Here is a 13,200-nt window from a genome sequence, read left to right as displayed (position 1 = left end):
CAAAATTCTCAGTTCTTCAAGTTTCTAGGAAGATGTTCATGGCCTCGTCTTCACCTCCTCCAAAAAAGAAACCCACTTTACCCCAATTTTTAAAATTTCAAACCAAAACCAACAAGTATTTTTCCTCCAAATATCCCCAGTGTAAATGTAACCATCTCAAAATAGGGAAAGCAATTAAAATCAAGAAATGAAGATGGTTCAAAACCCCCCTACCCTACCCAAAGTCAATTAAGATCGTGCAGAAGAGAACCACTTGCCAGCATACTTGCATTGCTCTAGATTATTATTCTCTATTGCAAAAACCCCAATGCTACTTAAACATTGTACAGATTTTTCTCACTTCTCTGCTAATGCAGCCTGAAAGACAGCCTTACCCATCTCAATATGACCCAGGGTCTCAATCAAGGGATTTCACTTAGATGGGCGGGCTCGGCATTTCATCATAGTGATCATGACCTTGCATTTGTCTCTATTTGCATTATTAGGGAATAAAAGATGGAAAGAAATGAGTAATATTCGGTTAGTGCAAAAATAATTGCAGTTTCTGCCATTAAAAGTGATTGCAAAAACCACAATTACTTTTGCACCAACCTAATATCCACCTCCAAGCACACCACCACCTTTACAGAAATATCCACAGTTGTGCTTTTTGATGAAACAGTTCAAGCATGGCGGTAGCTCCTGTCTCATGCATTAAGCCGTTCCTCTCAGATTTACTAGAAGCTCAGTTTTACTTGCTGGTATTACAGAGGGAAAACCCAGGTCAAATGAACAATACACACACAAAATCAACAAGAAGATACACACGCAGTGACTCGCAGCATGGTGGAAAGACTGTGCCATGATGAGTTTGAACTTGTCCTTCCCTTCAAGGATGAGCTTAAGCAAATCCCTCCTCTCCACTTCCTCATCTATAAAATTACCCACGTATAATTTGCCTTTGCTTTTGCAGAAAAACAAAATGATATAATTCCTTTCAATATATAAGGCAGGGGGGAAATGTGACATGAAGTATAGAGCAGAAGTGAATGATTTTTCTAAAACAGGGCAATGCTGTTTAAGGGGGAGGGGTAAGTATGAATGGTTAGTTGCTCTGTACCTTGTATGAACTTCATAGTCACTCCCAGCTTCTGTATCCAATCCACAAATAGAACAACTCAAAGATAGGGATCCTCTTTCCCCCATGCTCCTAGAAAACATTTTAGGAGGCTGGGCGCGGGGGCTCACACCTATAAGCCCAGCATTTTGGGAGGCGGGCAGATCACAAGTTCAGGAGTTCAAGACCAGCCCAGCCAACATGGTGAAACCCCGTCTCTACTAAAAATACAAAAATTAGCTGGGCGTGGTGGCACGTGCCTGTAATGCCAGCTACTCGGGAGGCTGAGGCAGCAGAATTGCTTGAACCAGGACCCAGGAGGCAGAGGTTGTAGTGAGCCAAAATCATGCCACTGCACTCCAGCCTGTGCTACAGAGCAAGACTCCAGCTCAAAAAAAAAAACAAACATTTTAGGAGCTAAAGAGACTTGAAAAGAGAGTTTCTGCTAGCCCCTTCGTAAGTCAATAAATAACTAAATAAAACATTACAGAAAGATCCTTGACATTTCACTCAGGGGCACATAAAAATATTTATAGGCAATTTAGTTTTCTGACCTGCTCATTGCTTGGAGCTGATGAGAAGAGGTGTGGACGGAGATGATGAACAAAAAGCTGGGAGAGTGGGGTGATGCCAGGTCCCTGGTGTCAGCTCCCTTTCCTGGTATTCTTTCACCTACCCTCGCCTGGGGGAGCCCCCTCCACATGTCCAGACCCTACAGAGCCTCATTCGCCGTCCGGGGATCCGAGATCTGCCCTGCTAAACCATTCTTACCTCAATGATCCCAACATGGTCATGAACGGTGGCACGGTGGCAGGAAGGAACGCTTCAGCACCTGTGTGCCGTTTTGGACTTTATCCTTTTATCGGGACACTTCACCTGCCTTTTCAATCCTCTTCCTCCTCTGTGGACATAGGTTGCTACACCTTCAAGGTGTAAGTCTGGCCAGGGCTTGGGAATAACCATGAGCACAGGCAAGAACTTTGGGAGAAGCCCACCCAAATAATGGCTACCGAACCACCCCTGGGCCTTCCACTCCTGGCACTTGCTCCCACTCAATCTCAACAATCTTCTAAGGCAGGCACTAGTATTACCCTGCCTCAAGAGAGCAGGAAATGGCAGCTCAGAGAGGTAACAGGAGAGGTCTGAATCCAGACCTGTTTGTGGGTCCTGGGCCCTTACTGTGTCACTGTGCGCTGGATCTAATGATGGTGATCGCATCGTGGGTGCTGCTTTAAGTGCTATGCTCACAGCAACTCAGTGAAGCCTGATTCCAGCCCTGTGAGGGAGATAACACTATGACTTCATTTTAGAGGACACTGAGGCACAGAAAGTCACAGAACTTGGCTCCAAGTCACATGATGGCTGGGTGGAGGAGCCAGCACACCAGCCTCCAGCCTCAGCCTCCTGCATGCGTGCTGTTAACTATTCCACAACTCTTTCTATAAAACTGATGGGGAATGCCCTGGCCCATGGGCTCTCACCCCCCTTGCCCTGGCCTCCCTAAACATCCGTCATGCCAACTGAGTGCCTGGCACCCAGCAGGGTTGCAATAACTGCTCCTGGGCCAACAAATGGATGGGACAAGCCTTGGCTTCCCCACCTGACCATCTCACCGCTTAATGCATCCTCCCTCTTGCCTAGAACCCAGACATCTGCAGTCATTTACCAAGGAGAAAATGGTTCTAAATAAACAATTTTGTTAAGAGAGACAGGGTCTTGCTCTGTTGCTCAGGCTGGTACAGTGACACTGTCATAGCTCACTGTAGCCTCAAACTCATGGGCTCAAACGATCTCCCACATCAGCCTCCCAGTAAATTGACAAAGTTGCCCCCCATTTTCCAGCTACTCTCTTTCCCTACCTCCCAGCCCTCTCCCTGCTGTCTGCTCCTCCACATATAAAGGAACAAAGCCACCAACTGATAGAGCCACAAAGAACCTCAGAGTGTCTAGTCTGGCCCCTAAAAAGGTGGTGATGTCCTCAAGCTCATACAACTTAAAGGTTGCCCATAAACTACCTCTGTCTCTCGACCCTTCCCACAAGTTAGGAGGAGCTCGGAGGTGCCTGTCCTGGAGCCCAAGCCTCTGATCCCCTGGGGGAAGGTTAGGCAGTGACACTAATACAGGCAGTTTGCTGACTGATTTCACATTCACATCTAACAAGGATTTGGGTTCAAATGGTACTCTGGGCCTCTGCTTATCTTGCTGGGAGGCCTGGAATCTCTCTGGGCTTCAGCTTCCTATCTAGGAAATGAGATACTGTTTTATTATTAGACATTGTTAAAATGCATTATAAAATGATATTTAGAGCAGAAAATTAGAAAATACAGAAGAAAATTTAAATCACTCATGATCATACCACATAACAACAATGATTACTTGCACACACACACATTTATTTGGCACATTTATTAAGCAGAAGCATTTTTTGTGCTTACTCTATGCCAGGAACTGTTCTAACCATGTTATATTTATATGCAGTCCCTAATCCCTTATCTGAAACTCCCAGGGCCTGATGTGCTTTGGAACTTGGAAATTGTTTTTACGAAGGTAAAACTTTCTGTTCCACATTATCACATTAATATTTCAGCAGCAGAATAGGATAAATAATCACTATAAATAACTTCACATCAATTCAGGACAGGTTTTGCTACTAAATGAGTTCACCACTAATTTATGAACTTGAGTTTCATAACTTTAAGTTTCAGGATTCCAGCTGCAATCTCAGCAGTCCTGAACCTGTCCCATTCCATTCAGTCCACATGTGCTCCCCATAGGGTCATCCTCGTAGGGGTACAAGCTAGGAAGAAGTGGCTTTGAACCTGGTGTCTTACCATAGGCCCACTTTACACTAACCACACGCTGTTTGTCCAACAAAATGAGATCGCACAGAACAGGAGGCTCTTGTAACCTTCATTTCAGAGCATGCAAGCAGCGATTTTGCCACATCATATAATGTTCTCATTAGCTCTGTTTCGAAGTGTTGCATGGGAATTCCAACCTTTGGGGACTGTTTCCAAGTCCAAGGAAAGGCCAAGTTCTAATCCCTGCCCTGAGATGAACCCAAAGGGGAGGAGCTGGGAGGAGAGAGCTTAACAGACAGCACGAGGTCATTGGATCCATATTCTCAGCCAGCCCTTGCCAGCTGGGAAGAAGGAGAGAAAGGCTGAGTTTGCATAATCCTATCAAAGACAGAAGAAAAATTTAAAATTGGAGTGTCACCCCAGAACTAGTCTCCAAAGTCACAAGATACATGCAGAAAGAATTTTATGAGAACAAAAATTTATTGCTGCTAAAGAGCAACAACTATAAAATGCCTATTCATCTGTTAATTCATTCATTAAATAATCCATTCATTCATTCATCCATTTACTCATTCATTCATCCATTTCCATAATCATTCAACATGTGTCTTGCATTCCCCTGAAATAGAGAATTCTGTCTTTGGCAAGCTTATTGTAGCTCACTTTGTTCATGCATTTAGCAGATATTCAAAGCCTACCAGGAGCCAGCACTAGCCTTGGCAGTGGAGAAAAAGAGACCACTATAAATATGGCCCTGCCTTCAAGGAACTTACTGTCCAGTATAGAGAGACAGGTAATAACCAAGTAGATAATAAAAAAAATAAAAGATATCATCTTTTAGGAGCCACCTCACGCCTGCAATCCCAGCACTTTGGGAGGCTGAGGTGGGTGGATTGCTTGAGCTCAGGAATTCAAGACCAGCCTGGCCAACATGGTGAAACCCAGTCTCTACTAAAAATTAAAAACATTTAAAAAATAAACAATAGCCGGGCATGGTGATGCATGCCTATAGTCCCAGCTACTCATGCGAGGGATTGCTGGAGACTATGGGGTAGAGGCTGCAGTGAGCCAAGATCGCACCACAGTACTCCAGCCTGGGTGACAGAGAGAGACTCTGTATCAAAAAAAAAAAAAAAAAAAAAAGACATAATCTCAAGAAATGATTAAATGTTGCAAAGACAACAAAACAGAGTGATTCATGAAGATACTGAAGATGATTGGGGCATGGATATTTTAAAGGTGAGAAGGGGACAGGGAAGGCCCTTTGAGGAAGTGACTCTGATGGGCAAAGAGCTAGCAGTAGAGACAGGATCGGCTATAGAATTTGCAGGACCCAGGGCAAAGTGAAAACACTAAACTATTAAGAATTTGGGGCTGGATGCAGTGGCTTATGCCTGTAATCCCAGCACTTTGGGAGGCCAAGGTGGGCAGATTGCTTGAGCTCATGAGTTTCTGACCAGCCTGAGCAAAATGCCAAAATCTCATCTTTACCAAAAATGAAAAAATCAGCCAGGTGTGGTGGCACATGCCTGAAGTCCCAGCTACTTGGGAGGCTGAGATGGGAGGATCACTTGAGCACAAGAAGTCAAGGCTGCAGTGAGCCATGACCATGCTCTGCACTCCAGCCTGGGTATCAGAGCAAGATTGCCTTTCAAAAACAAAATAAAAAAGAATTTCAAGATGGCGACAACAGAGCGTCAAAACAAGCATGGGGTCCACTGAAGCACAGGGCATGCCTGTGAAGCTGGCCATGGTGGGAGGTCAGGGTTCAGGGGTTGGGAGAAAGAGAGTGTTTCAGTTCAGAGGGAACAGCCAGTGCGAAGTCCCAGAACAGGAACGCAATTGTGAGAGCTCGGGATGTGAAGGGCACCGCAGGAAGGAGAAGGCCCCTTGATGACTGCTTCAGAAAGAGCTTCCTCCCAAACCACAGACTTAACACAAGCATCTTCCATCGGTGCCTTGCCAGTCTCCCAGCTCCTGGCCTGGCAGGAAGACGTGAATGTAGGAAGTGGCCTTCCAGGGCACAGCAGCAGTGAAATGACTGCCCAAAGAAACTGCAGAGAGCAGAGGCAGATCCACAGATACAAGTCACTTCTTCACTGTGGTTTCCACGTGAGTCAGAACCCTCAAATAACCTTGAACCCTGGCCTTTTCTCCCAGGCCTTAGTTGTCTGTCTTGGAAATGGGGCAAGGGTTGGATCCCACCTGGAAGGACTAGTTTAAACCTCTAGCTACTGCTTCCATTTTGCAGCAACAGGACCTCAAACAGAAGATTTGTCAGAAGGTGCAGATTATTTAGCAACTTAGCAAGAAAAGTAATTTTTTTTTCTGAGTCAGAGTCTCACTCTGTTGGCCAGACTAGAGTGCAGTGGCGCAGTCTCAGCTCACTGCAACCTCTGCGTCCCGGGTTCAAGTGATTCTCCTACCTCTGCCTCCTGAATAGCTGGGATTACAGACACCTGCTACCACACTCGGCTAATTTTTGTAGTTTTTTTTTTTTTTTAGCAGAGACGGGGTTTCCCCATGTTGGCCAGGCTGGTCTCAAACTCCTGAGCTCTAGTGATCCACCCATCTCAGCCTCCCGAAGTGCTGGGATTACAGGTGTGAGGCACTGTGCCTGGCCTCAAGAAAAATGATATTTTTTTAGAAGGAGCTTTCTGGATTCAACTAACAGGGATTTTTGTTCACATATTTGCCTTTTTGGGTCAAGCTTTCTTTCCTCAATGCTCCATCCAGCTGGTTACAGGCAGCTGGCTGGCTGGCCTGCACACACACCCTTAAATATAATCTATGTTTGTTCTCACTTGTAAGTGGAGCTAAATAAAGTGTATGCATGGACATAAAGAGTGGAATAATAGACACTGCAGATTCGGAAAGGTGGCAAGGTGGAAGTGGATAAGGAATGAGAAATTACCGAATAGATACAACGTACACGATGCAAGCAATGGCTACAGGAAAAGCCCAGGCTTCACTGCTGGGAAATACATCCAAGTAACAAAACTGTTCTTGCACCCCTAAACCTAAAAAACTAACACAAAAATTTAATGTATGGGAGCCCATGGTTTTGGACTGAGCTCCTGCGCTCAGCCCCAACAGACCAAACCAAAACAGATCACTCCTGGCTAACTGCCTGGTAATCAGTCTGAACTTTGAAACTGACCAGTTTTCCAAAAAACAGGAGACTCATAGCAACCAATCAGAAGGGGTCCAGTTTGCCTGAGTGAACCTGATAAGAAAGTTGCGTCTGTTTTAACCCTATAAGGAAAGTCACTTTGAAACTGTGAAGCTGGTCTTTGTCCCTTGTTTCTGCTTCCTTCAGCCCTGTCCTGTCTATAAAGCCGAGCTCCTCTCTGCTCAGCTCTTTGGAACACCCATTCTATTTTATAGGATGAGGTGCTGCCTGATTTTAGAATTGTAAATAAAATCCAATTAGAGTTTTAAACTAAATTTGCTGTGATTTTGTCTTTTGACACCACCCTCCATGGTCCACACCCAAATCTTCTTGGGTGTTGACCTGTGGACACCAGGGAAGAGGTATCACTTCCCTGCCTCTGTGTGTGCAGAAGAGTCAATGGGTAACCAGGAAACATCAGACCACCAAGGGTCCCAAAGATGCCAAAATCCAAAGCCAAAAGCTCTACAGGATAATGGAATGCTCAGCCTTATTTTATTTTGTTTATATATTTTTTGAGACAAAGTCTCGCTCTGTTGCCCAAGCTGGAGTGCAGTGGTGTGATCTCAGCTCACTGCAGCCTCCACCTCCTGGGTTCAGGCGATTATCCCACTTCAGCCTCCTGAGTAGCTGGGACTACAGGAGCACACCACCATGCCTGGCTAATTTTTTTGTATTTTAGTAAAGATGGGATTTCACCATGCTGCCCAGGCTGGTCAGGCAATCCCAGAGCTCAGGCAATCCCCACCTCAGCCTCCCAAAGTGCTAGGATTACAGGTGTGAGCCACCGAGCTGGCCTGGTTTTATTTTTTTTAATTTTTGTAGAGGCAGAGTCTCATTATATTGCCCAGGCCGCTCTCAAACTCCTGGGCTCAAGGGATCCTCCCACCTCAGTCTCCCCAAATGCATGAGCCACTGCACCAGGCTTCAGCCTCATTTTGATATATGTCGTTTCCAACAGGCTGGAACACTCAGGTTTTGACATAATTTGTTCATCCAGCCAACCACCAGAGGCAGCAGGCAATAGCGCACGTGTGTAAGGCCTGACTCCCTGAAGATTCTTTGACGTGGGATTCTCACTGCAGTTCATTAGATGCAACAAACACACATGGGCCTCCTCTGTCAGAGGCTCCTGATTCTGGGGCTGGGACTGTTCGTTGAGGAAATGCCAGCATCTCAGGAGGCACCAGCAGAACCACCAACATTGCCCCTGAGTGCTAAAATTCTAAATTCTCAACTCTTAAAAAGCACACAGACTGGGGACAAAAGAACTACCTGTATGTCAGTCAGCTTTAGGGCCACAGGTCACACCTCAGGAGTCTGGTGCAGCTTCCTCATTCTTTTTTTTTTTTTTTTTTTTTGACAGATCTGCCTCTGTTGCCCAGGCTGGAGTGCAGTGGTGCAATCTCAGCTCACTGCAACCTCTGTCTCCTGAGACTAAGTGATTCTCCCGCCTCAGCCTCCCTAGTAGCTGGGACTATAGGTGCACACCACCAAAACCGGCTAATTTTTATATTTTTTTTATAGAGATGGGGTTTTGTCATGTTGTCCAGGCTGGTCTCGAACTCCTGAGCTCAAGCAATCCACCCACCTCGGCCACCCAAAGTGCTGGAATCACAGGCATGAGCCACCAGGCCCAGCTTTAGCCTCTTCATTCTAAAGATGAGAAATTGGAGGCTCAGAAAGGGGAAGGGACCCATCCTAGGTCATGCAGCACATCACTCCTCCCTGCACCGTGTCAAAGCCCTTTGAATTCCCCACAATCCACATGTCATTCAGCTCCACTTTCACTGCCTCTCCAAGATCCCTCTGTCCCTCCTGCCAGCCCTTTGCTGGAACAAAGTAAGGATAAAAGATTTATCTCCAATGCTAGGTTTCTATACCATGAAGACATGAGGGCAGGAAATTCAATCAACATTTTGATTTCATTTTCCCTAAAAGATAGTTAAGTAGGCAGGGTGCGGTGACTCATGCCTGTTATCCCAACACTTTGGGAGGCCAAGGTATGCAGATCACTTGAGGTCAGGAGTTCAAGACCAGGCTGGCCAACACCGTGAAACCCCATCTCTACTAAAAATATAAAAATTAGCTGGGCGTGGTGGCACGCACCTGTAATCCCAGCTACTTGGGAGGCTGAGGGAGGAGAATCACTTGAACCTGGAAGGCAGAGGTTGCAGTGAGCTGAGATCATGCGCCTGCACTCCAGTCTAGGTGACAGAGTGAGACGCCATCTCCTAAAAAAAAAAAAAAAAAAAAGATAGTTAAGTATCTTTCGCTTTTATAAATGCACCAGCTCAGAAAAGCTGTGGTTTAAGCTCAAACCAGTAAAGACCCCTCAAAACGGTGACAGGAAGACAGTGGGCGGAAAGGCAGAAGACTTGCCCCCTTTCGATTTATCATCTACCAATACGGATGCTTTATTCTCTTGCCAACCACCTGAGACAGATTAGTTCATTTAATCTTCACAACTATTTTGGCATCCAAGACTCAGGAAATAGTAATAATCATCATCATGTTGTTATTTTGTCAAGTTTGTTGGTTTGATATATTCTTTTTTGTTTTTGTTTTGAGACAGGCTCTTGCTCTGCTCCCAGGCTGGAGTGCACTGGCATGATCAGAGCTCACTGTAACCACAGACTCCTGGTTCATGCAATCCTCCTGCTTCAGCCTCTCAAGTAGCTGGAACTACGGGTATGCACCATGATGTCTGGCAAATTCTTAATTTTTTTATTTTATTTTAATTTTTTTTTTTAGAGATGGGGTCTCAGTATGTTGCCCGGGCTGGTCTTGAACTCCCGGCCTCAAGCAATCCTCCTGCCTCAGCCTCCCAAAGTGCTAGGATTACAGGTGTGAGCCAGCACACCTGCCTGTATTATCCCATTTAATCCCTTCACATTACACAGAGTTACTGAGGCCTAGAGAGGTGAAAGGTCATGCCCAAGGTCACACGCTAGGGGGTGGCAGAGCAAAAGGTTGAACCCAACTCCATCTGACTCCACAGGCTGTGTTCTTTGCACTAGAGTCTAAGACTTCCTCTTCCCTTAATCTTTCTAGAAACACTCTTCCCCTGAAAATTGTCAGTATTGGAATACTTTTCTCTTCCTTGTTCTCTATCATCTTCTACTTCTAGCTACCAGGGTTAAAAAATCAAGCTCACTGCTAACATGGACGCGTGTGGAAGACCACCTCTAGATTTTTCTCATTTGGGCAGAAAGAGTACAAGGGATGCTTAAAATAATAGCCAATAAAACTTCACTCCAGAGGAGAAAAACACACTGGAGGGAAGAAATATGGGAATGAGAGCAGAGAGGTTCACTCTGGCAGGTGAAGTTTTGGTTGGCAGCTCTTTTCTTCGCTTTGTTCTCCTGTATTTCCCAAGTTTTCTGCCTAGGAGTGCTGTGTTTCATTTGTCATTGGCGGTGGCAGAGGAGAAGGCAGATAACAACAACAATAACAAGGCCACTGACTGCAGCCCCTGGGATAGTTCCGCCCATTATGAAACTACAGGCATGCATTTCTAACAGTCAAATTGATGGCGACCTTTAGAGTGTTTGAGTTTCTGCTTTACAGGCATCACTGGGGAAGGCTGGTTTTTCAGTTGTCAGTTACCTGCTGAATGAATGAACGAAGGTGAATGAATAGGGCGGGTCTGGTAACTCATGCCTGTAATCCCAGCACTTTGGGAGACCAAGGCAGGAGGATTGCTTGAGTCCAGGAGTTGGAGACCAGCCTGGGCAACCTGGTGAGATCCCCATTTCTACAAAAATTTAAAAATTACCTGGGTGTGGTGTCACACACCTGTAGCCCCAGCTACCCAGGAGTGCATTGAGGTGGGAGGATTGCTTGAGCCCAGGAGTTTGAGGTTGCAGTGAGCTAAGATCCTACCACTATACTCAGCCAACAGAGTGACAGAGTCAGACTCTGTCTCACAAAAAGAAAAAAAAATTGGAAAAAAAAAAATGAATGAATGAATCAATGTCTCTTCAGGAGACAGAGAGAACTGCCCCTCCCTCCAGACTACCGTCACAGCTTGTGGCTCTTGCCAGCCCTGGCTCATTCAGCTTAACTTATAACTAGTTACATACAAGGTCATCTTCCCCAACTAGGCTGAGGTCTTCTAGAAAGTCAGTTTCATGAAGCCCCGTGCATGCAGCAGATGCACAAGGAATGATTTCTTTCTTTCTTTTTCTTTTTTTTTTTTAGACAACGTCTCCCAGGCTGGAGGGCGGTGACACGATCTTGGCTCACTGCAACCTCCACCTCCCCGGTGCAAGCAATTCTCTTGCCTCAGCCTCCCAAGTAGCTGTGATTACAGGCGTGCACCACCATGCCTGGCTAATTTTTGTATTTTTAGTATAGTCGGGGTTTTACCATGTTGGCCAGGCTGGTCTTAAACTCCGGACCTTAAGTGATCCGCCTGCCTCGGCCTCCCAAAGTGCTGGGATTACAGGCATGAGCCACTGCACCCAACCGCCAGTAATGATTTTGAAAGGAGGGAAGGAAGGAAGGAAGGAGGCTTCCAAGAAGGCTCATGTCTTCTGTGTTTGTGCATAGCCACCCTTGAAGTGTTGGCATCACCAAATGACTTGATGGTTGGGCATGGGTTGGGAAGGGTGTGGACCCCACCTGAACTCTGCACTCCTCGCTTACAAGAAGAAAAGGCATGTTACCTCATAGTGGGGATGCGGGTCTCAGGTTCACCTGCGGTCAGAGGAGCCTCCAGGGTCAGGGATCCCAGGCTGGCCCGGCTGCCCTTCCGGGGAGTCTCACGAGATGAGCCAGTAACAGAGTCGTCGTCGGAGGAGCAGTCATCAAAAGAGCCCAGGATGAAGCTGGTCATCAGCTGCCTCTTGATGTTTGCCTGCTTCTTGTCTTCTTTGGAGGGGGAACCGGCTTGCTGGCCCTGGGGCCTGGCTTGGGAGGACAGGCCATTGGTATCTGGGGCCTCCAGGCCCTGTGTCCCGGTCCCATTGGCTTGGAGCTCTGGGGAGGGTGCTGCATCATTGGAAGAAGTGGGGTTTTTTGGGGGCTTCTGGTGGGAGGGTGGCAGGGAGTTCCTCCGCCAACCGGCACCTTTGGGGCCTTTGTGGGAGGCTGGCTCGGCCTGGCTGGGAGTCTTGGGCAGAGAGCGGCCCTCCTCATTTCTCTGCGGTGTCTCCCCTAAGTTTTCAGAGTCTGGAAGGGGCTCCTGGCTTGGGATGAAGTTTGCTTCTGACTTGCTCTTGGTGATCGGCTTGGAGTCCGTCATTTTCCCCCAGATTTTTAACCAGGAAAAGGTCAGACAGGAGAAAATCAGACAACATAGGAAAAGAAGCAAGACCATTCAGAAAATCTGTAAGGAGAAAAACAGAAACATTTTAGGGTTTACATAATCAAGTGATTTATTTCCTAAAGAAGCTAGTGGGACAGGAGGCTGCTGGGGTGCTGTGCATTCCAGAAACACTGGACGGGGGAGAGATGGGGTTCTCCTCCCAGCTCTGCCTGTAACAAGCTTGGACATATTCCTTCACCCCTCTGGATCTTAGTTTCCTGCCTCTAATTTAGGTATAGTAACACTAGCTCAATGTACATCATAAACATGCATGTGAGTGAGAACTAAATGAGATAATGTATGTTAAGGGACTTCATTCTGACAGCATTATTCATAATGTTGAAATGTGAAAACAGCCCAAATATCCATTAACTGATGAATGCAGAAACAGAATTGATTGATCTGTGGATAAACAGGTGGATCCAAACAATGGAACATTCTTCAGCCATAAAAAGAAGGCTGGCTGGGCACAGTGGCTCAGACCTGTAATCCCAACACTTTGGGAGGCTGGGGTGGGTGGATTGCTTGAGGCCAGGAGTTCCAGACCAGCCTGGGCAACATGACAAAACCCTATCTCTACTAAAAGTACAATAATTAGCCAGGCATGGTGGCCCAATCCCAGCTACTTGGGAGGCTGAGGCATGAGAATCACTTGAACCCAGGAGGTGGAGGTTGCAGTGAGAGAACAGGAGAAGGAGAAGGGAAGGGAAGGAGAAGGAGAAGGGAAGGGAAGGGAAGAAGAAAGGGAAGGGAAGGGGAGAAGAAAGGAAAGAGAAGGGAAGGGAAGGGGAAGGGGAAGGGAAGGGGAGGGGAAGGAGAA

At 46.5% G+C, this 13,200-nt stretch overlaps 1 protein-coding gene across 7 annotated transcripts in view; it reads right to left on the bottom strand.

Moving 5' to 3' along the window:
• The window catches only part of ACACB (acetyl-CoA carboxylase beta), a 156,470-nt gene that overhangs the window by 124,771 nt on the left and 18,499 nt on the right, over window positions 1-13,200 (bottom strand). For all 7 annotated transcript variants that reach the window (XR_004275872.1, XM_032300824.1, XM_032300875.1 and 4 more), the window contains exon 2: window positions 11,740-12,401. Coding sequence is in view for 6 of the 7 variants with exons in the window: in XM_032300824.1 (XP_032156715.1) it covers window positions 11,740-12,392 (653 nt within the window). In the remaining variant the exon portion in view is untranslated. The remainder of the gene's footprint in view (window positions 1-11,739; window positions 12,402-13,200) is intronic.

This window comes from Sapajus apella, unplaced genomic scaffold (genome assembly GCF_009761245.1).
Source record: "Sapajus apella isolate SASKATOON/1434 unplaced genomic scaffold, GSC_monkey_1.0 scaffold2, whole genome shotgun sequence".
In the NCBI taxonomy this organism is placed as follows: domain Eukaryota; kingdom Metazoa; phylum Chordata; class Mammalia; order Primates; family Cebidae; genus Sapajus; species Sapajus apella.
This window is presented reverse-complemented; position numbering and strand designations above follow the sequence as displayed.